At 42.7% G+C, this 23,172-nt stretch overlaps 1 protein-coding gene across 2 annotated transcripts in view; it reads right to left on the minus strand.

Annotated features, from left to right (window-relative positions):
* Positions 1-23,172, minus strand: part of LOC147454623 (protein PSK SIMULATOR 1-like) — a 79,666-nt gene that overhangs the window by 31,487 nt on the left and 25,007 nt on the right. For both annotated transcript variants that reach the window (XM_086516510.1, XM_086516509.1), the window contains exons 2-5: positions 6,773-7,089; positions 1,276-1,368; positions 1,064-1,154; positions 829-922 (exon numbers count right to left, since the gene is read on the minus strand). In XM_086516510.1, coding sequence (XP_086372636.1) covers positions 829-922; positions 1,064-1,154; positions 1,276-1,368; positions 6,773-7,089 — 595 coding nt within the window. The remainder of the gene's footprint in view (positions 1-828; positions 923-1,063; positions 1,155-1,275; positions 1,369-6,772; positions 7,090-23,172) is intronic.

Consider the following 23,172-nt stretch of genomic DNA (forward strand, 5'->3'; position numbering starts at 1 on the left):
CGTGAGGATGGGAACATGTTCAAAATCATCACCAAGGTATTGCGAACCTTTCGTGGTTGGAGAGATTGCTTACAAACAGGTGGAGTACATCAACTATTCCATGTTGGCAAACTGAAGAAGTGTCAATCAGATAATCTTATTCAAGATTATCAGATCACGATATCATTGACACACAGTCTCTTCCTCACGAGACTAAGTGACTACAAGCATTTAGTAAACTGATAGAACTGCGATGAAGAGTTCAACTTGGGAAAGACTAAGCACTTTCAAAAAGCTGTTTCCTCACTTTCATATAGAATCTTCCCATGAAGTTTTCCAGGACAAAAACATTGCTTAAGGGGAGGTGATGTGACATAAATGACAAAACTATCAAAAAGGCTGGGGATTGATGTGCAAAAGGGGTCCAATTAAGAAAATTCTAGAAGGGCTCCTGCACTGGGGAATGACCCTTTGCACATCACCCATCCAGCCTACTGTAGAGAAAATCCCGCTACCGCTGCATGTATCTATCTGCTGATGGCGCTCCTAGGCTCCGGCAATCTCACTGGTCACACATCAAAAGACTTTCCTCATGAATGTATATAGAAGCAGCAGCTGGCATGTGTGCATCTGGATGCCAACATATGACCGCATTCTGCACCATAAAGGGTGAAGCATGGGCAGCCTGCAATGCCTCGCCAAGGGACACATTAATGCTGGAGAATCTGTTAAATACAGGCCATAAAACAACCAATTCGGACGTGACAATTGCAAATTTCATTAGCAGTAAAAAGTTATTACAGCTAAGTCTAACAATAGCAAACAAAGGTAACAAAACCTATTTTGTACCTCTTGTATAGTTGTTGTACAGATCCTCATCTTGAAGCTTCCGCCGAATCTCTGCTTCAAATCTATCCAGTGAATTTAGTTCATGATACAACTCCTGCAAAGAAAATTAGTTCTCTTGAATAGATAGACATAGCCTTATGATTCATATGGATTTCAGAAAGCCAAGACGCAAGAGCATTGAGCAGCATATCAGAACCACCTCAAACATTGTATAGTCTCAATACGCAAATCATACCCCCGTTTGTTGTGCCCAAAGGACTAAAGTCTGCACTTCCTCTTCCACTTCTTCTCTATCCTGACTTGGGACAAATCTTTCTGTGCCTAATCTGCAACATAAGAGAGTTTCATATAGAAAAAGTTAGCAGTTGTTTTCCTGCTCGTTCTACTTGGACAAACTTACATACATAAAACTGTCCTTCCTGCCCTACATAAATTTCCAATACTCACTTGTCAAAGTAGCGGTCAAGGTGGTGCCACTGAGGATCCCGACATTGGTTTCCAAATCGGACAACCTCTTTCGCAAACACCATAAGCTCTTTTCTGAAAAATATGATATCTTCTCAGAACCAGCTTGACACCTTAAAAAATCATCCTCACATTGCAAAAAAAAGTACTCCTATACAAAAAATCATTTGATAAACCCAAGACTACAAAAGACAAGAAGAATTGGCAGGTAACCTAAAATAGTAGTAAAGAAAATTCTGATATAGAGATGAAGAAAGGGAGCATAAACCTTTGAACAAAGAAATAGACGTATGGAAGATTATACTTTATGGCAAATCACTGACAGTTAAATAAGTGCATGGGCACATACTAAACCATACTGCTAATAGAGTTAGTGATCACAATGACCACTGCAAATGCAAGCTACTAACTTGTGAGAAAGCAAGGACAAAGTTAACTCCGTAGTTCCACCGAGCCAGCTCAACACACGGAACACTCTCAGAAGCACGACGCCCCAGTATACTGGTTGTGTGCTTTTTTAGAAACCCAGAAGCCATGGCGGCTTTCTAGGGATATTGGTGTGGTTCATTTTGCATCCCATTTTTATCAAAAGATCTTTGTATTGAATGCTTTTCCACCAGCGGCCTTCAAAAATGAGTCTTAGGGAAGATCTCTGGCATTCTTGCAGTTGCAGATTTGCAGAGTCTCTCCTTGGTAGTTGTATCTTGTGCAAATCAATATAAAAGAAATACCGAAAGAGGTGTCAAGGTTTTGGGGCTAGTGCATCTAGGAGTGGAACTTTGCCACTCCGTGTCTACTGTGTGGATTCCCTCTCTTTCTATTTCAAGTTGTGTTGAAGTGCTAAAACCTGTTTCAATTTTGTTCTTTCAATTGGCACGTGGTGCCTTTGCAGTTACAATGGTATCAAAGCGTCGATCGTTTATTGTTCTAACAAGCAAAGCGGTCCTACAACAACCTACAACAGGAAGCTATGGAGTTGGAAAAAGAAGAAACAACAACAAAAAGAGGAGCTAAAGAAACATGAGTTCGTTTCTGCCCTAAGAAGCTTTGGCAATTGCAAATTTGCAAAGAGTCTCTCCCTAGCAATTCCTGTTTGCCCCGGCAATTGCAAATTTGCAGAGTCTCTCCCCTGTAGTTGTACCTTGTGCACATCAATCAATATAAAAGAAATACTGAAAGGGATGCCAAGGTTCTAGGGCTAGTGCATCTGGGAGTGGAACTCTGCCACTCCGTGTCTACTATGTGGATTCTCTCTCTCTCTCTCTCTCTCTCTCTCTCTCTCTCTCTCAGATTGTGTTGAAGTGCTAAAGTCTGTCTAGTTTTGTTCTTTCAAAGGCACGTGGTGCCCTCTACGATTACAATGTTATCAGAGCATCAATCGTTTGTTGTTCTGACAAGCAAACGAGTCTACACCAACCTACAATGGAAAGCTATGGAGTTGGAAAAAGAAGAAACGACAACAGAATGAGGAGATGAAAAAGAAGTGTTCGTTTTTCCTTTAAAAACATGCTTTTTGATGCTTTTCTGTGTTGCAGAGACCTCTAAAAATCTCTTCTACAGATATAAATTTGGATATACTACAGAAGTCAAAGTTGACCCTCTCAACGAGCCCTACGCATTGACACGAATAGACTTTGATTCCAACAACTTCAAAATTTAGGGTTTTTGACAACAAATTAGGGTTTTTGCAACATTTGTCAAATTATGTTTTGGATGCTCTTATTATTGGTTTGCAGACGACACGTAGCATAATGGAATTCACAAGCATTTGGAAGCATGGGAGATCAACTCTTGTGCAACAAGAAGAACCAATTGTTTGAGATTTTGATTAATGTTTGAATAGTAGTTGGGAATTGTTTGAACTAAATTAAATCTTGTTTGAACTTGTTTTGCTGCCGATTGAGCTTGTTTGATTACAACGCAGGCTACGGTCTAAGGAGCGTTTGGTTGTATTTGGATGTCTTTATATTTTACATATGTGAATTTGTGTCATTTGCATATCATTCTGTGAAGCATATGAATCTGATGCATCAATAATTCCAATTTGGATGAGACAGACTAGGTTGTGGTCTTAGTGCATCAAGACATCCCTAAGAGATCAGCGCGTTTTGGGTCTAATATTGCTACGCCACAATATCAAGAGTTCTAATGAGGATGAGATGACTAGATAGAAATCTGATTGGGGAACTGTATGATGTAATGCATGCTAGAGAATGTACTATTGGGTGATGATTGGCATGTTTGCATGAAGGTATTGTTTGCTAAAGAATCCAATTGACTTTTTGCACGTGTAATTGCAGGCAATCACTCTTCTTTTTTTCTTTTTTTCATGTGATGATGATGTGACAATTTGATGACGTGGCAACCCAATACGAAAACCCCGAAAATCACGGTGGATTTTTAGGGACCCGAAAATCGTGACGGCTTTTTAGGGATACTAACGTGACACATTTTGCACCCTATTTTTATCAGAAGCTTTTTGTATCAAATGCTTTTCGGCCAACGGCCTTTAAATATGAGCCTTGGGAGAGATCTCTCGCATTTTTGCAGTCGCAAATTTGTGTAGAATCTCTCCCCAACAATTGTACCTTGTGCAGATCAATAAAAAAGAAATACCGAAAGGGGCACCAAGGTTTTGGGGCTAGAGCATTTAGGAGTGGAACTCCGCCACTCTGTGTCTACTGTGCAGTATGTGGATTCTCTCTCTCTCTCTAATTCAAGTTGTGTTGAAGTACTCAAGCATGTTCCAGTTTTAATTCTTTCAGTTGGCACGTGGGGCCCTCTACGATTACAAGGCTTGTGGGCTTTCGAGAGGCTCGTCCTCTAGCTCAGCCACAAGGGGACCCTCTTGAGTGGCTATGGTGGGATCCTTTTACCTCCCTAGCATTCCTCTTCCCCCACACACACCACAGGTTGGACAACACATCTTGAATGCTCGCTGCAAGGCGCCATCCTGGCAGTAGCTCCCCGTTGACGACGACAGGGGCTGTCACATGAGTTCTTCTCAGATTTCTGGACCTGCATTTGGGCTTCCCACTAGTCTAGCAGGATTACTACTTTTCAATGGCTAGTCACACGGAGAGGGGCAGCGGTGGGGGTGTGGCTAGCCTCCAGCAGACATCCAGCGATTTGCCCTGGATGTGGGCACTCGAGGAGACCCAGAAACACTGTCTTCAGGGCTGCCTCCAAACACACATGGCCAGCATTGGGCTAGAAGACAGAGCAGGGCAACCTTGGGATCAGACTTCGGCATGACAGTCTTAGCAATGCCTGTGCCCAAATTCTCGGCAGCGATAAGACCAGAGGAGAGAGACTGCATATGGTAAGTAATCCATCAGTAGCCTCCGCCTCTGGTTTGTATGGCAGACCCAATGCCCAAAGCAAAGTATTTCTATTACCACCAAAAGTGGTGTCAAAAGGTGGTGGCAACCCTCCTCCATACATACGCCCATATTGTGACCAAGAAGGATATTACTCCATGCCATGCCTCATGCCATACATGCCTCCCATTTATCAAGGCATAGAGGCATCAAAAACCCCATAGCCTCCCTGTTGCATCCATGGAATCAACCTACCTGCCATCTCAGTCAAAGGGGGAACTGGTCCTATGTCCAGGATACTTGGGTATATTCCCTGGCCATCTAGTGTTGCAAGAGTTGTTGCTGCGTTTGCTGCCACTGAAAAGGTTTGGCATCCTTGTTTGGAGAAATTTGTACCCTTTAATATTGCCTTAATCTAGAACTTATTAGGTCCTTCCACTATTTGGACACTGCCTTCATACTTTTTTCCTGTATCAGTACCCTCCTCCATACATACGCCCATATTGTGCCCAAGAAGGATATTACTCCATGCCACGCATCATGCCATACATGCCTCCCATTTATCAAGGCATAGAGGCATCAAAAACCCCATAGCCTCCCTGATGCATCCATGGAATCAACCTACCTGCCATCTCAGTCAAAGGGGGAACTGGCCCTATGTCCAGGATACTTTGGTATATTCCCTGGCCATCTAGTGTTGCAAGAGTTGTTGCTGCGTTTGCTGCCGCTGAAAAGGTTTGGCATCCTTGGTTGGAGAAATTTGTACCCTTTAATATTGCCTTAATCTAGAACTTATTAGGTCCTTCCACTATTTGGACACTGCCTTCATACTTTTTCCTGTATCTGTTGAGCATACCTCGGATTCTTGAAATATTTCAGGAAGTATTCCAAGAGATTGTCAACCTCTGATTTCCGTGTACTTACAATATTGTCAGTCTGAGTAGTAGACGCATGCTCTACACATGTGCTCTTCACCAGTTTCTTCCTCCACTTTCCCTTCTATAGCGACTTCCACCTCTTCACTCTTCATGATTATGTTGAGGGACTGTCTCCATGTTGCAAATCTGCTGCAAAATTGAATTTGATTGTCCACTGAAGAACAATTGACTGAGCTCTAATACCACTAACACCGATCGGCACTTCGGGACATGCATTACATAACTGAACAGACTTGAAACACACTCGAAACTGCTAAAATTGTGCAAAAGAGAACAGTTGCAGGAGACACGAGAGGTGGAGTTCCTCTGTAAGATGCATTGGCTCGTAAGGTAGGTGCCCCCAGCATTCAAGGTACAAACAAGATAGTACAACTGCTAGCTAGGCAGCAGTCCATGTGGGGGTAATACCAAAAACCAAGGTGCTCATTTAAAGCAGAGCCAAACAGCCGTAGAACCTGAGATAACAACCGTAAGGAAAAGAAGGTGATTTCGGTTTTCTTCTTTAAAACCGAAGTGTGTGCATATACTCTTGGAGCCTGATTTATGGTGCCACTGCTTTTGGAGAATTGCTTTTCATGCAATTGTTTTTGGGGCCCATGAGTTGAAGGCATTGGGCCACTTTGTAACACAGATCTACTACTGAGACTTTGTATTGCAAATCTGCATAAACACTTCATTCGGTGTATTGTGTTAACTTTGAGAGTCGAGTACTAGTCAATGAATGAAGAAATCCCATAACAGGCACCAATTTCGGGGCCCATGTAATTTTGTGCTTTCCTTGTTCAGCACCATGTAAGTGTTGTGTCTCTGCGATATTTTGAACGAGATTCCATGGAGTTTGTGTCTTATCGGGCCTCAATTATCTTGCTCATCTGAATTTTGTTTTCATCAAACTCAGGAGAACCAATGCCCTTTTCTGGAATAGGATAAAATATGTTCTGCATGTATGTAAAAGCATGCAGGGTTTTATCTAGCCACAATCTCCTTTTAAAAAATGTCACTTGGAAGCGTTACACCAATTAAGCCAAAAAAAACGTGTCGATAAACTGCTGAGAGACTGCAGGGTAATGAATTTCACATATATATATTGTACTTCCTCATGCATCAAGTTAAGTTGAGTAACACTAAGGCATCCAGAAAAATTCACTGCCAGCGACCAACATAAAGAACAGAATAGGAAGAAGCAAACAAAGTTCTGTGAATCATTTAAAGAACACTTACTTTTTGTCTGTAGCTGCAATGCTTAAGAGCTCTGCCATATCTGTAGAAACCAAGCGCTGTACTCCATACGAGCACAAAACTTCCTCTTTTAAGAACTTTATGCTGTCTTTTGATAGTGACTCCTTCAAGCTGTAGCCCTTGGCAATGGTGTTAGCCACTTCAAACGCTAATATTTCAATTCTATTGGCTTTAATAGTAGCTGCAGAAGTAAACCCACTTCCTTTGTTGAGGTTTGTCATGCTGCTTCCTATTGTATCCAATGCACCAACAGCTTTACCAAGACCAGCCGTCCCAGCCCTACCGACTACTCCAAAAACCTAGAAAGAAAATATATGAGGTATTCTAAAACCTTGTCCAAATTATCACGAATGTACACCTCTACTAAATGCTACCAACAGCTTTACCAAGACCATCAGTCCCAGCCCTTCTAACTACTTTAAAAACTTTCAAAGCCAACGGGTAAGGTAGACAAAAACCTTGCGCAATTCACAAACATACACCACTATTGAATGCAAGGATTCAGTTTACAGATAAGCAGAAGAATTTTCTTGCGGAAAGTGAAAAGCAGACTTTGCAAGGATGTACGCATATACGCTGTACAATATCTCTGTCAGCAAGCCAAAGCCTTAACACTTGATATAACTCAAAACAAAACAAAGAAAATTGACACTTGATAAATCACAAAGCAAAAAAACTCAAGTTTCTATCAACTTTCAGGTACACCTCTCCAATAAACGATGTGTCTTGTCCCCTACAGAGAACTGTGGTTTAGTGCAAGTCCCAAAAAAAAGTGATCTACAAAGAATGTGGTCAGAGTAGATGGTTCCATTATGTCAAAAATACAAATGCAAAGAATACTTTTGTGTATGGCCCTTCCTCCTTCCTTGCTTGGCTTTTCAGACATGAACTATAGAGAGACCATTTTGTTAGTAATACACTTTTTTAATCTGATGAATGTTGGCTATACTTGAGCGTCCACAATGACAAAAAATTATATAGATAGAAAGGTACAGAAGGTGGAAAATAACACTGCCCAATTCATAGATTTTGATTAACGAGCTGAAACTTCATAATGAAGTCCTAAAGAATAGGCTTTGAAAGTGGAATAAATTAGGAAGGAAATGGGTAGCATCATTCTCTTGGACTAAGCTAGTTTGAGGTTAGTACATTCCTTGATTAAGAATAATTATGTACAAATGCTCATATTAAGCTCTGCTGACACCCCTGCAACACTTTCTTTTACACGTTCTTCACTGCCAGACATCTGACTCCAGAGGCTCTTGGTGCTTAAAGAAGCAGACACGCAAACTTTCCAGTTGCAAAGATTACAGTGGGTTTTGGAACGCCTTGTCTCAACTTGGACAAAAACTACTGAAACTGCCTACAAGACTGCCTGAAAAGATCTAAAAGGTGATCACCAAGCTGACAGAAAATATTGCTAGGATTTGGCTGAAATTCTATTGTTCTTTCTGAGGGCGTATATTTACTGGAACATAAGAACATTCTAAGGTATGAAAAGTGAGAGAAAAGAGGAAGAAAGAGGGGAACAAGATGCTTACTATTTCTATCAACTAGTCAAACACATATCTTTGTAAGGCCAGAAAGGTTTGAACTCACAAACTAAAAGAAGGTATATACCTAGATGAATCCAGGATAAGCCCAGATTCACCCTTGAAGGAAAGTGCAAGGTATAGACCCATGGTAGTCACCCACAAGACAATATAACCATCAGCTCCATCATGCATAGTATTGACTAAATACCACGATATCCCCACTAACGTCATCAGTGCCCAATAGTGGGTGTAGAACTAGGTACTAACATATGCTCCCAAATACAACACACACAACACACACAAACTAAAAGAAGGGCTGAAACATTAGCAAAGACCACACATGCATATTCCTAAGAAAATAAGAAGATTCAAATTTGAAGTATAAGGCTACCCTTATTTTTATTTACTTGTTTTGAACCAAAAAACTTATTTCTTAACAATAAATCAAACAAAAGAAGAAACTTATTCATCTATTTTTTACGAACACTCTGCTTTAAAGTCATTTATCCCAAAGTTATGAGACAGTAGAGTAAACCCTGAAAGCGCGAAGCAAAAGGTATCGGTAGGTGCGCGTCACGATGTAGTGCAAGATTGGGACAAGATGCAGGAGGCACAGAGCAGTAGAGAGCTAGCGCTAGAGATCGAAGCAGGGAGAGAGAGAGAGAGCTCACGTTTTTGGGAAAAACTAAATAAGTGAGTTTTGGGTTTTCCTACTTTTATTATAAGTGACTTTAAAAAAATGTGTCCAGGTTCAATTTGAACCCAAAGTATAAAAATGTACAAAAAGGGGTTATTTAGGCCTTTAACCCAACAACCTCCCACTTAAAGGCATAAATGCCGCCTTTAAGTTAACCAACTCCCACCAACAGTATGCAATGCTCATGTTGAGCCTTAGCAAGACTCTTGGTGAGAACATCTGCAGAGTTATCCTGTGTGGATCTTAGTCAAGGTGACTAGACCATCCTCCAATACCTGACGTATGAAGTGGTACCGCACATCTATGTGTTTGGTACGCGCATGAAACATGGCATTTTTGGCTAAATAGACAGCACTCTGGCTATCACAACCCAACACGGGTGTATGAGCAGGCATGCGAAGTTCTTTTGCAAGTCTGCCCAACCAAATGGCCTCCTTTGAAGCCTCTGTGGTTGAAATATATTCAACCTCAGTAGTACTCAATGCCACAATTTTTTGCAACCTAGAACACCAAGAGACTGCACCATCAGCAATGGCAAATGCATATCCACTAGTAGATTTCCTGGTATCCATGTCTGCATCACAATATCCCTGCAGCTTTAAGTCACTATTTTCATAACAAACACACTTTGATTGTGTATCTTTCAAATATCTCAAAATGCATTTGACAGCTTCCCAATGCGCTTTGCCAGGATTCGACATGTATCGACTAACAACTCCCACTGCATAAGCAATGTCGCGACGAATGGCAACCATAGCATACATAAGAGAACCACAAGCTGATGCATATGGGATTCCCTTCATTGCTTTCAATGCCACCTCATCCTTTGGGCAATCTACTTTGCTAAGCTTAGTGTATGGAGGTAAAGGTACTCCAAGAGGCTAGCATCAGCCATATTAAACCTGTCAAGTACTTTTGCAATGTACCTTTCTTGAGATAAAAACAGCAATTTCAGCTTTCTATCTCTTTTAATACGCATGCCCAAAATATGCTCTGCATCACCCAAATCCTTCATAGCAAATGCTGAATTTAGCTTACGTTTCAAAGCATCAAGACTAGTCTTATGTTTCCCGACAAGAGCATGTCATCAACATAGAGAACAAGAATGATGGGACTACCATCTTCATCCGTTTTTGTATACAAACAATGATCTGCATGGCTAAATTAAAACCTTGAGACACATAAAAGTGTCAAACTTCTTATACCACTGCCGTGATGATTGTCTCAAACCATACAGACCCCTTTTCAGTTTGTATACAAGTTCCTTGAGTGTAGGAACTACAAAACCTTCAGGTTGTTTCATGTATATGTCCTCTTCAATGTCGCCATGCAAAAACGTTGTCTTTACATCCATTTGATTCAACTCAAATCAAGCACCGCAACGAGAGCAAAAAGGACACGTAAAGTTGTAAGCTTTACAACAGGAGAAAAGATTTCTTGAAAATCAATTCTTTCTATGCATATCCTTTTTGCAACCAATCTTGCCTTGTACTTGGGTTTTTCATCCACAATCTTAACCTTATATACCCATTTGTTAGGAAGAGCCTTTCTCCCTTTAGGCAATGGCACAAGATCCCAAGTATCATTTGCATACAAGGATTTCATTTCCTCTTGCATTGCAAGCTCCCACTTACTGCTTGACTCACATGACTTAGCCTCTTTATAAGTAAGAGGTTCACCCTCATCTGTCAACATTACATGATGCAAAGAGGGATTAAATCTCTGCGATTGCCTTCTCAAACGAGTGGACCTGTGTACCCAATAATCTACATTCTCAGGCAATGGTTCTACATCATAAGGCAACTCATTTTCAGCTCTATCATGCTACTGAAAATCATTTTCAGCCAATTCAGGTGGTTGTCCATCCTAATTCCTCATTAGGAGAATCAAAATCATGTCCTACCTCTTCTGGCTCAAGGTTAACCAGCTGATTATCAATTTCAGCTTGCGGTAATACATCATGAGGCTCTTTTTCAACATCAATGGGTGGCACGAAATGTAACAAACTTGGACACTCCAAGTCAAGAATCTACCGCAACAGCACTAAATAACCACTTCAAAACAGTTCACAGTTCACAATTTATTCGACACTAGCCCGGCGGAGTTCCGTGCCTAGAGATATTGGCCCCAAAGACTAGCGCCCCTTTTGGTATTTCTTTTTGAATTAATCTGAGTTCAAAGTACAAGAGTGCAGGCAGGCGTTCACACTCGGGCTCTGCGTCCAGATGCTCTGAGTTGTGAGAGGCCTGCTCACGTATTTAAAGAGTACAAGGGATGCCAAAAGCAGAGCCCCCAAAAGCTTCTTTTTTAAATCTGCCCATAAAAACTGTCTCTAAAAGCTTTCAAAATAAAGCACCTTAAAGAATTAAGGCTCTTTCTCTCTCTCCAGCTTACGTAGAATAAAGCAAATTCTCTCTCTTGTAGAATTGCGTAGCAAAAAGCAAAAGGCTTTCTCTCTCTGCCATGCCGTAGCCAAAAAGCATCGCCCAAAAGCTGTCCCTGCACTGCCGTGCATCGCTGCCACGTCAGAAGTACGGAACTCCGCAATCTACGTCGCGTTTTGCGCTAGCGTCCGTACAGCTTGCCACATGTCCGTGCGAGTTCTCTGCAACCAGCCAGCCACATCACCATCTTCCAACAGAGTGTGTATGTGTGTTAGGGTTTGCCTCGTCACTATTTTGTGACATACCCCCTTCTTGAAAGCATTGTAATCGCCCTCGATTATGCCTACAAAACAGACAGAAGCCATAAACTACGTTAGCAGACACTAACTGTTAGTACCTACACAATAGGAACACACATCTAGCACATATACCAATCAACAGTCACATCACACAACATCACTAGACATCACAAGACATCACATGACATTCAACATTCATTCGGATCTCAGACCATAATTTATCGGCAATGCAGTTAGCAATCGCATCTAGATCCACTCAAGAATCTCATAGATGCCCGATTGACTAACCTCTATTGCAACCATGTCTATTCGAGATCAATTAGACCAAAATGCTGCAGTCATTTCGTCTATCAGTTTCTGCACTTAAAAACAAGTCAAGAACAAATCAGTTTCATATTCAAGAATTCCATTTCATAAAGTCATACTATCACAAAGTGATGACATGGCGGACAGCAAAAACCCTAATTTCTGCCAGAAACCCTTAAAAAAACCTACAAACCCTAATTTTTGGGAATCGCGGAGGTGAAAAAAACCAAAAAAAAAAAGGAAATTTTGAGCGACGCAAATCTCTGCTTTTTGCTATGATTTGGGAGAAAGAGAGAGAAAAAGAGAACTTGCTTTTTACTGACTCTCATTGAGAGAGAGAGAGAATCTGCTTTTGCTTTCAAGCTTTTGGGGCTCTGCTTTTGGGCATCCCTTGTAATCTTTAAATTAGTGGTGAGGGCCTCACTTCTCAGAGCATCTGGACGCAGAGTCTGAGAGTGAAACCCTAACCGCTCTCTTGTACTTTGATGATTGATTAATACAAAAAGAGATACCGAAAGGGGCGCCAGTCTTTGGGGCCAATATCTCTAGGCACGGAACTCCGTCGGGCCAGTGCAAATCTATTGTGATCTGTGAATTGTTTGAAGTGGTTATTTGGTGTTGTCGTGATTGATTCTTGACTTGGAGTGTCCAAGTCTGTTACAGTGGTATCAAAGCACGGCCGATTTCTCTTCTACGGGAAATCCGATCCCCGAAAAAAAAATTCCGCGGCACCTATGGCTTCATGCAAGGATCAGTCGACTCCCTCTGCATCTAGAGATGCGGGTTGGGATCACAATGAAGATTCAGACAAAGAGTATGGCCAGCCTCGGCCTACTCAAGCGGAGCAAAGAGAGATGAAGCGTCGTCAATTGATCGGCGATGCAACGAAGATGATGCTCAATTTTACGAAGGACCCAAAATTTGCAAAATATATGAGCGAGACTTATTTTCAAGAAGTGCATGACCATTGGCAGAAAACCACTACACCCACTCTCAAGAAACCTTCTCCTCACAAGAAATATTCAGAGAAGGAATTAGAAGAGGTGGTTGATGCACGGATTGCTCAGCTTTTTGAGGCGCAAAAGAAAGCCAAAAAGCACGGCAAAAAGCAGAAGAAAAGCATTGACTTCCCGGGATATTTGGGTCGTCAGTCGACTTTTGACAAGGCAAAGAAACGGAAGAAGCGTGTTCGATTTGAAGGAGTACCTAGTTCTTCTTCTTCTTCATCTGACAGTTCTTCTAGCTCTTCAGATTCGAGCGAAGAAGACAGAAAAGATAAAAAGCGAAGCAAAGAAACAAAGCTTCGGAAAGGGCAAGAAAAAGGCAAAGAAGGCTACATCTCGCCCAGAGACTGACAGTTCTACTGAGGACTCGTCTACAGACAGCTCAGATTTCGATGACAGAAACTTTTATGCAAACAAGAAGAATTTTTACAAAGCTAACCACTATGACATTCTCGAAGATAAAAGCAAGAAAGTCCGAGAGTTTAAGGAAGGTGGCCACTTGATCAAGTTTGATACTTTTTCAGGATACTCAAATGCTTCGAAGGCTTTGTCTTTTATACAGCAGTTTGACATCGCTTTCGTGGGAGGACGCTATTTAGAGCACTCCAAGATTCGGAGAGCTGCCTCTTACTTTAAGGGGAATGCTCGTACTTGGTGGTCCACGCTTCTTTTAAACAAGACAGCGCCAGTTAAATGGCTGAAATTTAAGAAGCTTTTTATTTCTTCTTGGTTGACGCAAGAATATGAACGAGATGTACGAGCTGCTTGGAACCATCTTCAGATGACCAAGAAAGATACAATCAATGCTTATTGTGAAAGATTATGGAGCTCTTTTCTACCCGCCTCTTCATTCAAGAAGATCTTGTTCAGAGAACAAATTGAGCGGTTTACCTTGGGTCTACCTACAGAGATCCGAGATCACTGCTTGGAACAGAAGTTAGCTTCTATTCAGGAGCTGATGAGTCATGGGAAGCGGGGCTTTGCCATTCACTCTGGCAGTCTGACCTACCCCACAGATGAGGCCATGACACAACGAGCCGAACAGACTTCTGGGAATGAAAGTAGAAAGAAAAAGAGCAACCCAGAGAAAAAGGATGCACGACCCAAGCTTACTCCTGAGGAGAGAGCTCGCTTCATCAGAGAGGGGAAGTGCTTTGGATGCGGGGAACATGGACATATCTCCGCGAAGTGCCCTAAAAAGGCACAGAAAGAACAGAATGATAAAGATGACGATAGGCCTGAGAGTTCGAGAGCAGCTGAGGAACGTGGCAGAAAAGGCAGATAGAAAAACAGAACTGGTACCACATGGCGTGGAACCTGCATCGAATCTAATGAATGGAAGTACAAACTTTGCCGCTTTTGGGGCAAAGTGAAGGATCAAGAAGCTCTTTTGAAGGAGCCAAGGCCAACTTCTTTTCACTTGGAATTGGCGGCTCGATTTGGAAATTACGCCTGACAACCTAACGCCACAGGCGGAGGCAGTTCGACTGGCACCCGGATGGGATGTTGCCATTACACCGAGCATTGGCAAACTTCGTTTGCAATGACAGGGGTGTTCAGGGCACGCGAGTGACGTTCTACTCAGGATCCCTTGGTACCACAAGAACTACGCCGTGGTTGACTACCGGGCCGAGAAAGCGACTTTGATAAATGAAGGGCTTAGAGATTGTACTTGATGAACTTCAGTGTCTTACTCATTCTTTTGGAAGAGAACTGAACAATGGATAAAGGTTGAATATGTTTTGACCTGATCAAAAGAACGCCAAGATTTTTTTCTCCACACTCATGCCGATTGCTTTTCAGAGGGCCTGAAGATCATACCATTGATCTGATACCTGGAAGCATGTCACCAAACCGGCCACCCTACCGTGTGAGCTGAGCACAAAATGAAGAGATTATGAACCAAGTGAAAGACCTCTTGGAAAAGGGTCTTGTCCAGCCTAGTACTTCACCGTATTGCTCTCCAGTGTTGTTGGTTTTGAAGAAAGACGGATCTTGGAGAATGTGCATCGATTATAGCACTCTCAATGAAATCACCATCAAGCACGGATTTCTGATTCCTAGGGTCGATGATATACTCGACAGGTTACAGGGATCCTCGTGCTTTAGCAAGATTGACTTGAAGAGTGGATATCATCAGATCAGGATAGCGCCAGGAGATGTTTACAAGACAGCTTTTCGGACGACTTTTGGGTTATTTGAGTTTTTGGTGATGCCTTTTGGCTTAACCAATGCTCTTGCGACATTTAACCGGATGATGGACAGGATTTTTCGAGAGTACAGGCTATTTGTTGGCACTTTCTTTGATGACATCATTGTTTTCTCCAAGAATGAGGCAGAACACAAAGATCATCTGCTTCAGGTCTTTCAGGCATTACGAGATCACAAGTTAGTGATTAATGCAAAGAAAAGTGAATTTTTCCTACCAGAGATACACTTTTTGGGACACATTGTGTCAGCAGCAGGAGTGCAAATGGATCCGGCCAAGATAGAGACTATCCGTGATTGGCCCGACTCGAGGAATGTCCATGAAGTTAGAAGCTTCTTGGGACTGTATTTGTACTACAGGCGGTTCATACAAAAGTTTGCAAAGGTTGCTTCCCCTTTGCATATCTTGACACAGAAAGGAGTAGCTTTTTCGGGGGGACCCGCAGAGGTGACTTCCTTTCAACATTGAAAGAGAAATTGACTACGGGACCTATTTTGACTTTGCCGGAGTTGCAAAAGTCATTTGAAGTATATTGTGATGCTTGTGGTCGTAGTCTGGGTGCGATCTTGATGCAAGAAGGCCATGTCATAGCTTACGAGAGCCGTTTGTTCTCTAGGCCGGAGATGACAGCGCAGATCTATGAGAAAGAGCTTTTGGCAGTTATCCATGCTCTTACTCAGTGGCGGCATTACCTACTCGGAGCAGATTTTACTGTCTTTACAGACTATCAGAGTTTGCACTACTTCTTGTCATAGAAGCAACTTTCGGAAAAGCAAATGCGGTGGGCGAACATCTTGTCACAATTCCACTTCCAGATTGTCCATGTGCAAGGACAGAAGAATGTGGTGGCAGATGCTTTGTCTCGGAAACCGTTGGTTCTAGCTATTTCCGCGATACATCATAGGAGCTTCAAGGATATGGTCGATTAGTATGCCACAGATACAGATTTTGCAGATATTTTCACACGGATACGGGACGGGGAGACAGTAGCGGGATACTCCCTTCGGGAAGGCTACTTGATGAGAAAGAATATGTCGTGCGTTACACAACCGTTGTGGGAAAAGGTTATGACTGAATGCCACTGTCCACCTTTTGCGGGTCACCGCGGCATTGCTACCACCATGAAGGGGTAGAGAGATACTTCTTTTGGCCGAGACTCAAAAAGGATGTGGAAGAGTTTGTGCGCAGTATGCCAGAAGGTCAAGTTTGACAGGCATAAGGCACAGGAATTGTTACAGCCTTTACCCATACCCACCCGCCCTTGGGAAAATATTGAAATGGATTTCATTTTTGATCTCCCGAGAACACAGAAAGATCACGATGATTTTCCGATTACATGGCACGTCTGAGACGATTGTCTCCGATGATTGTCTCCGACAGAGACCCCAAATTTATGAGTTTGTTTTGGAAGGCAAGTTGGGAGAACATTGCCGCGCAGTTGCAGTTCTCGTCATCGTTCCACTTGCAAACTGACGGGCAATTTGAGATTGCCAATTCAGTGATTTTAGATTTATTGAAGTCTTGTATCTCGGATCAGAAGACTCAATGGAAAAAGAACTTACCTTTGGTGGAGTTTGCCTACAATAACACGATACACTCTTCGACGGGGAAGACGCCATGTGAGATTGTTGAAAGTGCTGCGAAGGTTCCATCCTTCCTGAGCACGAAAGATTAGATATTTGAAGCGGATGAATATTCGCTAGATTTGGATACGGCTTTTGCCAATGTTCGCGAGACTTTGCAGAAGTCTCAAGAACGACATAAAAAGGCAGCGGATCGCCATCGTCGCGACTTGAAATTGAAGGAGGATGATTGGGTGCTCTTACGTTTTGAGAAGGCACGCCTACGAAAGAAAAAGGAAAAGGAGAGGCTTTTTCCAAAGCTTAGTATGCGATACTACGGACCTTTCCAGATCACTGACAAGATAAATGATGTCTCCTTCCGATTGAAACTGCCAGATACTTGGAGGATTCACAATGCATTGCATGTGAGTCTCTTGAAACCTGTTAAGGGTGATGTGCCTGATGATGGGGAGCCTGATGAGCAACCCGAAGTGGAAGAAAACGAGGAGATCCTTGTTCCTGAACAGATTTTGGCACATAACGATACGAAGAAAGGTAAAGTCCGAAGGCGGTTCTTGGTTAAGTTCAAGAACTTTCCTGCATTTGATGCGAAGTGGATGGAGGAGGAGGACCTAGCAGATACTCCTCGGATTGTGAAACTTTACCTCGATGTTTTGGTTTAGCATAGTTTACTCCAAACGGAACCCAGAATTCAGCTTGGCCGGAGATCTAGTGCAGTGGGATGCACAAGAGGGGAGTCACTCCGCTCCTTTGTCAACAGATGCCTCGATTTTGATACTAAAGTCACTGATGTCTCTTTGAGCTTCAGGGATACTGATAGTTGACAGTATTCTGTTGGATGACTTTATGAAATGGAATTCTTGATAATGATACTGATTTGTTTCTTCACTTCTTTTGAGTGCAGGAACTGATAGACGAAATGACTGCAGCATTTTGGTCTACTTGATCTCGAATAGACATGGTTGCAATAGGGGTTAGTCAATCGGACATCGATGAGGTCCCGATTGGACCTAGATGTGATTGCTAGCTACATTGCCGATAAATCATGCTCTAAGATCCCACTGAATGTTGAATGTCATGTGATGTCTGGTGATGTCCTGTGATGTCGTGTGATGTGACTGTCGATTTTGTACATGTGCTAGATGTGTGTTCCTAGTACATAGGTACTAACAGTCAGTGTCTGCTAAGACGGTTTATGGCTTTTGTCGGTTTTGCAGGCGTAATCACGGTCGATTACAATGCTTTCAAGAGGGAGGTATGTCACAAAGTGATGACGTGGCGGACAGCAAAAACCCTAATTTCTGCCAAAAACCCTAAAATAAACCTGCAAACCCTAATTTCTGCCACAAACCCTAATTTTCGAGAATCAGGAGGTGAAAAAAAATAATAATAATAAAATTTTGAGCGATGCAAATCTCTGCTTTTTGCTATGATTTGGGAGAAAGAGAGAGAAAAAGAGAACTTGCTTTTTACTAACTCTCATTGAGAGAGAGAGAGAGAATCTACTTTTGCTTTCAAGCTTTTGGGGCTCTGCTTTTGGGCATCCCTTGTAATCTTTAAATTAGTGGTGAGGGCCTCACTTCTCAGAGCATCTGGACGCAGAGTCTGAGAGTGAAACCCTAACCGCTCTCTTGTACTTTGATGATTGATTAATACAAAAAGAAATACCGAAAGGGGCGCCAATCTTTGGGGCCAATATCTCTAGGCACGGAACTCCGCCGGGCCAATGCAAATCTACTGTGATCTATGAATTGTTTGAAGTGGTTATTTGGTGCTGTCGTGATTGATTCTTGACTTGGAGTGTCCAAGTCTGTTACACATACAGCAAAACACTGTCCGCTCTCAGTATCCCTGAAGCTCAAAGAGACATCAGTGACTCTAGTATTTTAAAATCAAGGCATCTGTTGACAAAGGAGCGGAGTAACTCCCCTCTTGTGCATCCCACTGCACCAGATCTACGGCCAAGCTGAATTCTGGGTTCCATTTGGAATAGACTATGCTAAACCAAAAGCTTCAAGATAAAGGTTGTCACAAGACGGGGCACCACGTGCCAATAGAAAAGAACAGACTGAATAGACTTTTAGCACTTCAATAACAATTGAACTGAAAGAGAGACGACACGCGGCACGGAGTGGCAGAATTCCACCCCAGAGAGTATTGGCCCCAAACCTTAGCGCCCCTTTCAATATTTCTTTATATTGCATCAACACAATACAACGCGGTACTCCAGACTCTGCACCTTCACCAGGAAGTATGCCAGAGAATGAGCCCTGACCTTATATTTAAAGGCCCTTGGCCTAAAAAGCAATTACAGTGAAAAGCCTTCAAACTTAAAAACATCTGGTCCAAAAAGCAATGCCAAAAGCTGCCAACGTAAATCACGGAAATCCGTACAGCCTGCCATGTCATCAACCAACGTAAATCACAAAAAATCGTACAGCCTGCCACGTCATCAGTCAGCGTAAATCACGGAAATCCGTCTACTGCCTTTAGGGTTAGGGTTAGGGTTTCTACAGTTTTAGGGTTAGGGTTTCCAAAATTAGGGTTTGCAGCTTTTAGGATTAGGGTTTTCAAAATTAGGGTTTGTAGGTTTTAGGGTTTCTAGCAGAAATTAGGGTTTAGGCCCCTCGGCCACATCTGTAAGTTGGCTCCATTCTTTAGGCTTTGACACGTCAGCAGTTTGTTACATCTCCCCTTCTTGAAAGGGAGTAATCATCCGCAATTACAGCATATCTGCAAAACAACTCAAGTTAGCTCAAAAATTTCCGAGGGACATTCAGAGGGACAATCAATTTGCTCTTTTTATTAAGGAGTTAGCTTCTCCTTCTGCTCTTTTGATCAAGGAGTTGGCTTCTCCTTTCAGCTGTTTTGATCAAGGAGTTAGCTTCTCCTGTCTGCTCTTTTGATCAAGGAGTTAGCTTCTCCTTTCGTCTAGATTGAAACTCTTGATATTCCGGCGTAGTAAAATCAGCCATCACACCCAGACCGTATTGATCTTCCACGGGTGTCTTGATACACTAAAATTACATACCCAGGCAATCTCATCCAATTAGGAATATTCAGTAGTTGGCACATCACAATGCAACACAAATGCTTACATATGCATGTTACAAGACATAAAAACATAAAGCCGCCGATGAACACTCCTCCCGCAAATAACCATCCAGGTCCGGGCCATGAGCTGTTCAACGACTCCCTCATCACTCCTCCCGCAAATAACCTAAAAAGGTCCGGGCCATGAGATATAGAGGCCTTTTACAACCAAACGCCCCCCAGACCGCAGCCTGCGTCGTTTGGAGGTGCTGAGAGTAACGACTTCTCATACTTCTTAATACTCCCCCCGTAAATAACCATGCAGGTCCAAGCCATGAGTAACAACAACAATACTCCCCCGTAAATAACCACAAGGGTCCAGGCCATGAGTAAAAACAACACTTTTCAATCATTCAATACTCCCTCCGCAAATAACCACAAGCATCTAGGCCATGAGTATGAAAAAGCATTCTCAAATATCATTTCTCACTTCTCCACCCTGGAGTAAAATCACCAATCATTGAAACCGGTATCAAACCAGAGTCAAACAATTCAAATCGGCACCAAAATAGGTTCAAAACAGATATCATCCATTTCAAACAAATTCCAGACAAGATCACCAGCAAGTTCTCAAACAAATTTGAAACTTAAAAAAAACAATCTTGACATCAGTCGAGCTCGAAAAGTCGACCGACTTTCCATCCCGGAACCTGCACCAAAAATTAGGGTTAGGTTCATTCCGTAAGGTCGTAGCCGAGCACAGCATGGTCCATCAGCTCTTGGACAGACAGTGTTTTCGTTGGCGGCGATGATAGTCCCAAGATAGCAATCGCACTGGATCTCCAAGGTCATCTGCTCGTGAAGAGACATCTACTGAGAGATGTCAAGAAATTTCAAGTTATAATCTGCTAGGGTTTCCATGGCAAGCATTTCAAGATACCCCACTCTGCCAGAAGTTGCACTCGGAAGGAAGATGTCAAAAACCATATAACTTCGAGCAAAAATTTTCTTGAAAGCTTGCCAAGTACTTGGAGTATGCTGCTTGGTAGCTATCAACATCTGCATGGCACTGCCTCTGAGAAAAGCAGTGACTTGAAACAAATCTGGATCCTTCTCTTGCAAGTAAACTTAATTGGCTTATGCCCTGTTGTAAGACATGAGCGGTGAAGACGGGAGCACGCCCGATGAGCGATGAAGTAAGGGTGGGAGTGGCTCATAAGTCCGGGTTGGAGAGCGAAGATACCTCAAATAAAAATTCCAATTCTGTCTGCTCTTTTATAAGACCGGTATGCTTTCAGAAAAGCACACGTATGATGCTCTGATACCACTATCACAAGACGGGCACCACGTGCCAATAGAAAAGAACAGACTGAATAGACTTTTAGCACTTCAATAACAATTGAACTGAAAGAGAGAGACGACACGCGACACGGAGTGGCGGAATTCCACCCCAGAGAGTATTGGCTCCAAACCTTGGTGCCCCTTTCGGTATTTCTTTATATTGCATCAACACAGTACAAGCCGGTACTCTAGACTCTGCACCTTCGCCAGGAAGCATGCCAGAGAATGAGCCCTAACCTCATAATTAAAGGCCCTTGGCCTAAAAAGCAATTACAGTGAAAAGCCTTCAAACTTAAAAGCATCTGGTCCAAAAAGAAATGCCAAAAGCTGTTAGCGTAAATCACGTAAATCCATACAGGCTGCCACATCATCAGCCAACGTAAGTCACGAAAATCCGCCTGCTGTCCTTAGGGTTAGGGTTAGAATTAGGGTTTATGCAGTTTTAGGGTTAGGGTTTCTAAAATTAGGGTTTGCAAGTTTTAGGGTTAGGGTTTCTAGAATTAGGGTTTACAGGTTTTAGGGTTAGGGTTTCCAAAATTAGGGTTTACAGGTTTTAGGGTTTCTAGCAAAAATTAGGGTTTAGGCCCCTCGGCCACATCTGTAAGTTGGCTCCATTCTTTAGGCTTTGACACGTCAGCAGTTTGTTACAAAGGTTTACAATCTGAGGAGTATCTGCTAGGTCCTCCTCCTCCATCCACTTCGCATCCAATGCAGGATAGTTCTTGAATTTAACCAAGAACCGCCTTCTTACTTTACCATTATCTTATGTGCCAAAATTTGTTCAAGAACAAGGATCTCCTCGTTTTCCTCCACTTCGGGCTGCTCATCGGACTCCCCATCTTCAAGCACATCACCTTTGAAAGGTTTCAAGAGACTCACATGGAATGCATTGTGAATCCTCCAAGTGTCAGGCAGTTTCAGTCGGAAGGAGACATCATAGATCTTTTCGGATATTTGGAAAGGTCCGTAGTATCTCATACTAAGCTTTAGAAAAAGCCTCTCCTTTCCCTTCTTCTTTCTCAGGCGTGCCTTCTCAAAACATAAGAGCACCCAATCATCCTCCTTCAATTTCAAATCGCGACGATGGCGATCCGCTGCCTTTTTCTGTCGTTCATGAGATTTTTGCAAAAGCCGTCTCTAAGTCGCGCGTGTATTCATGCACTTCAAAAATCTTATCTTTCGTGCTTAGGAAGGGTGGAACCTTCGCAGCGGCTTCAACAATCTCAAATGGCGCCTTCCCCGTCGAAGAGTGTATCGTGTTATTGTAGGCAAATTTCACCAAAGGTAAATATTTTTTCCATTGAGTCTTCTGATCTGAGATATAAGACTTCAATAAATCTAAAACCACTGAATTGGCAATCTCAGATTGCCCGTCAGTCTGCGGGTGGAAAGATGACGAGAACTGCAATCCCGTACCAATGTTCTCCCAAATTGCCTTTCAAAACAAACTCGTAAATATGGGGTCCCTGTCGGAGACAATCGTCTCAGGCATGCCATGTAATCTGAAAATCAAGGCCACAAACAGTCTCGCTAAGTGATCTGGCTTGACTGTTTTCTTCACTGGAATGAAATGAGCCTGCTTGCTAAATCTGTCAATAACACTCCAGATACCATCATCACCACTCTGTGTTCTCGGGAGATCAAAAATGAAATTCATTGCAATACTTTCCCAGGGGCGGGTGGGTATGGGCAAAGGCTGTAACAATCCATGTGCTTTATGCCTGTCAAACTTGACCTTCTGGCATACCAAGCAACTGCGCACAAACTCGTCCACATCCTTCTTGAGTCTCGGCCAAAAGAAGTATCTCTCTACCCCTTTCATGGTGGTAGCAATGCCGCGGTGACCCGTAAAAGGCGGACAGTGGCATTCAGTCATAACCTTTTCCCTCAACGGCTGTGTAACGCACAACATGGTTTTCCTCATCAAGTAGCCATCCCGAATGGAGTATCCCGCTACTGTGTCCCCATTCCGTATCCGTGTGAAAACGTCT

The sequence above is a fragment of the Adiantum capillus-veneris genome, chromosome 7 (assembly GCF_014529385.1).
Source record: "Adiantum capillus-veneris isolate H3 chromosome 7, ASM1452938v2, whole genome shotgun sequence".
NCBI lineage: Eukaryota > Viridiplantae > Streptophyta > Polypodiopsida > Polypodiales > Pteridaceae > Adiantum > Adiantum capillus-veneris.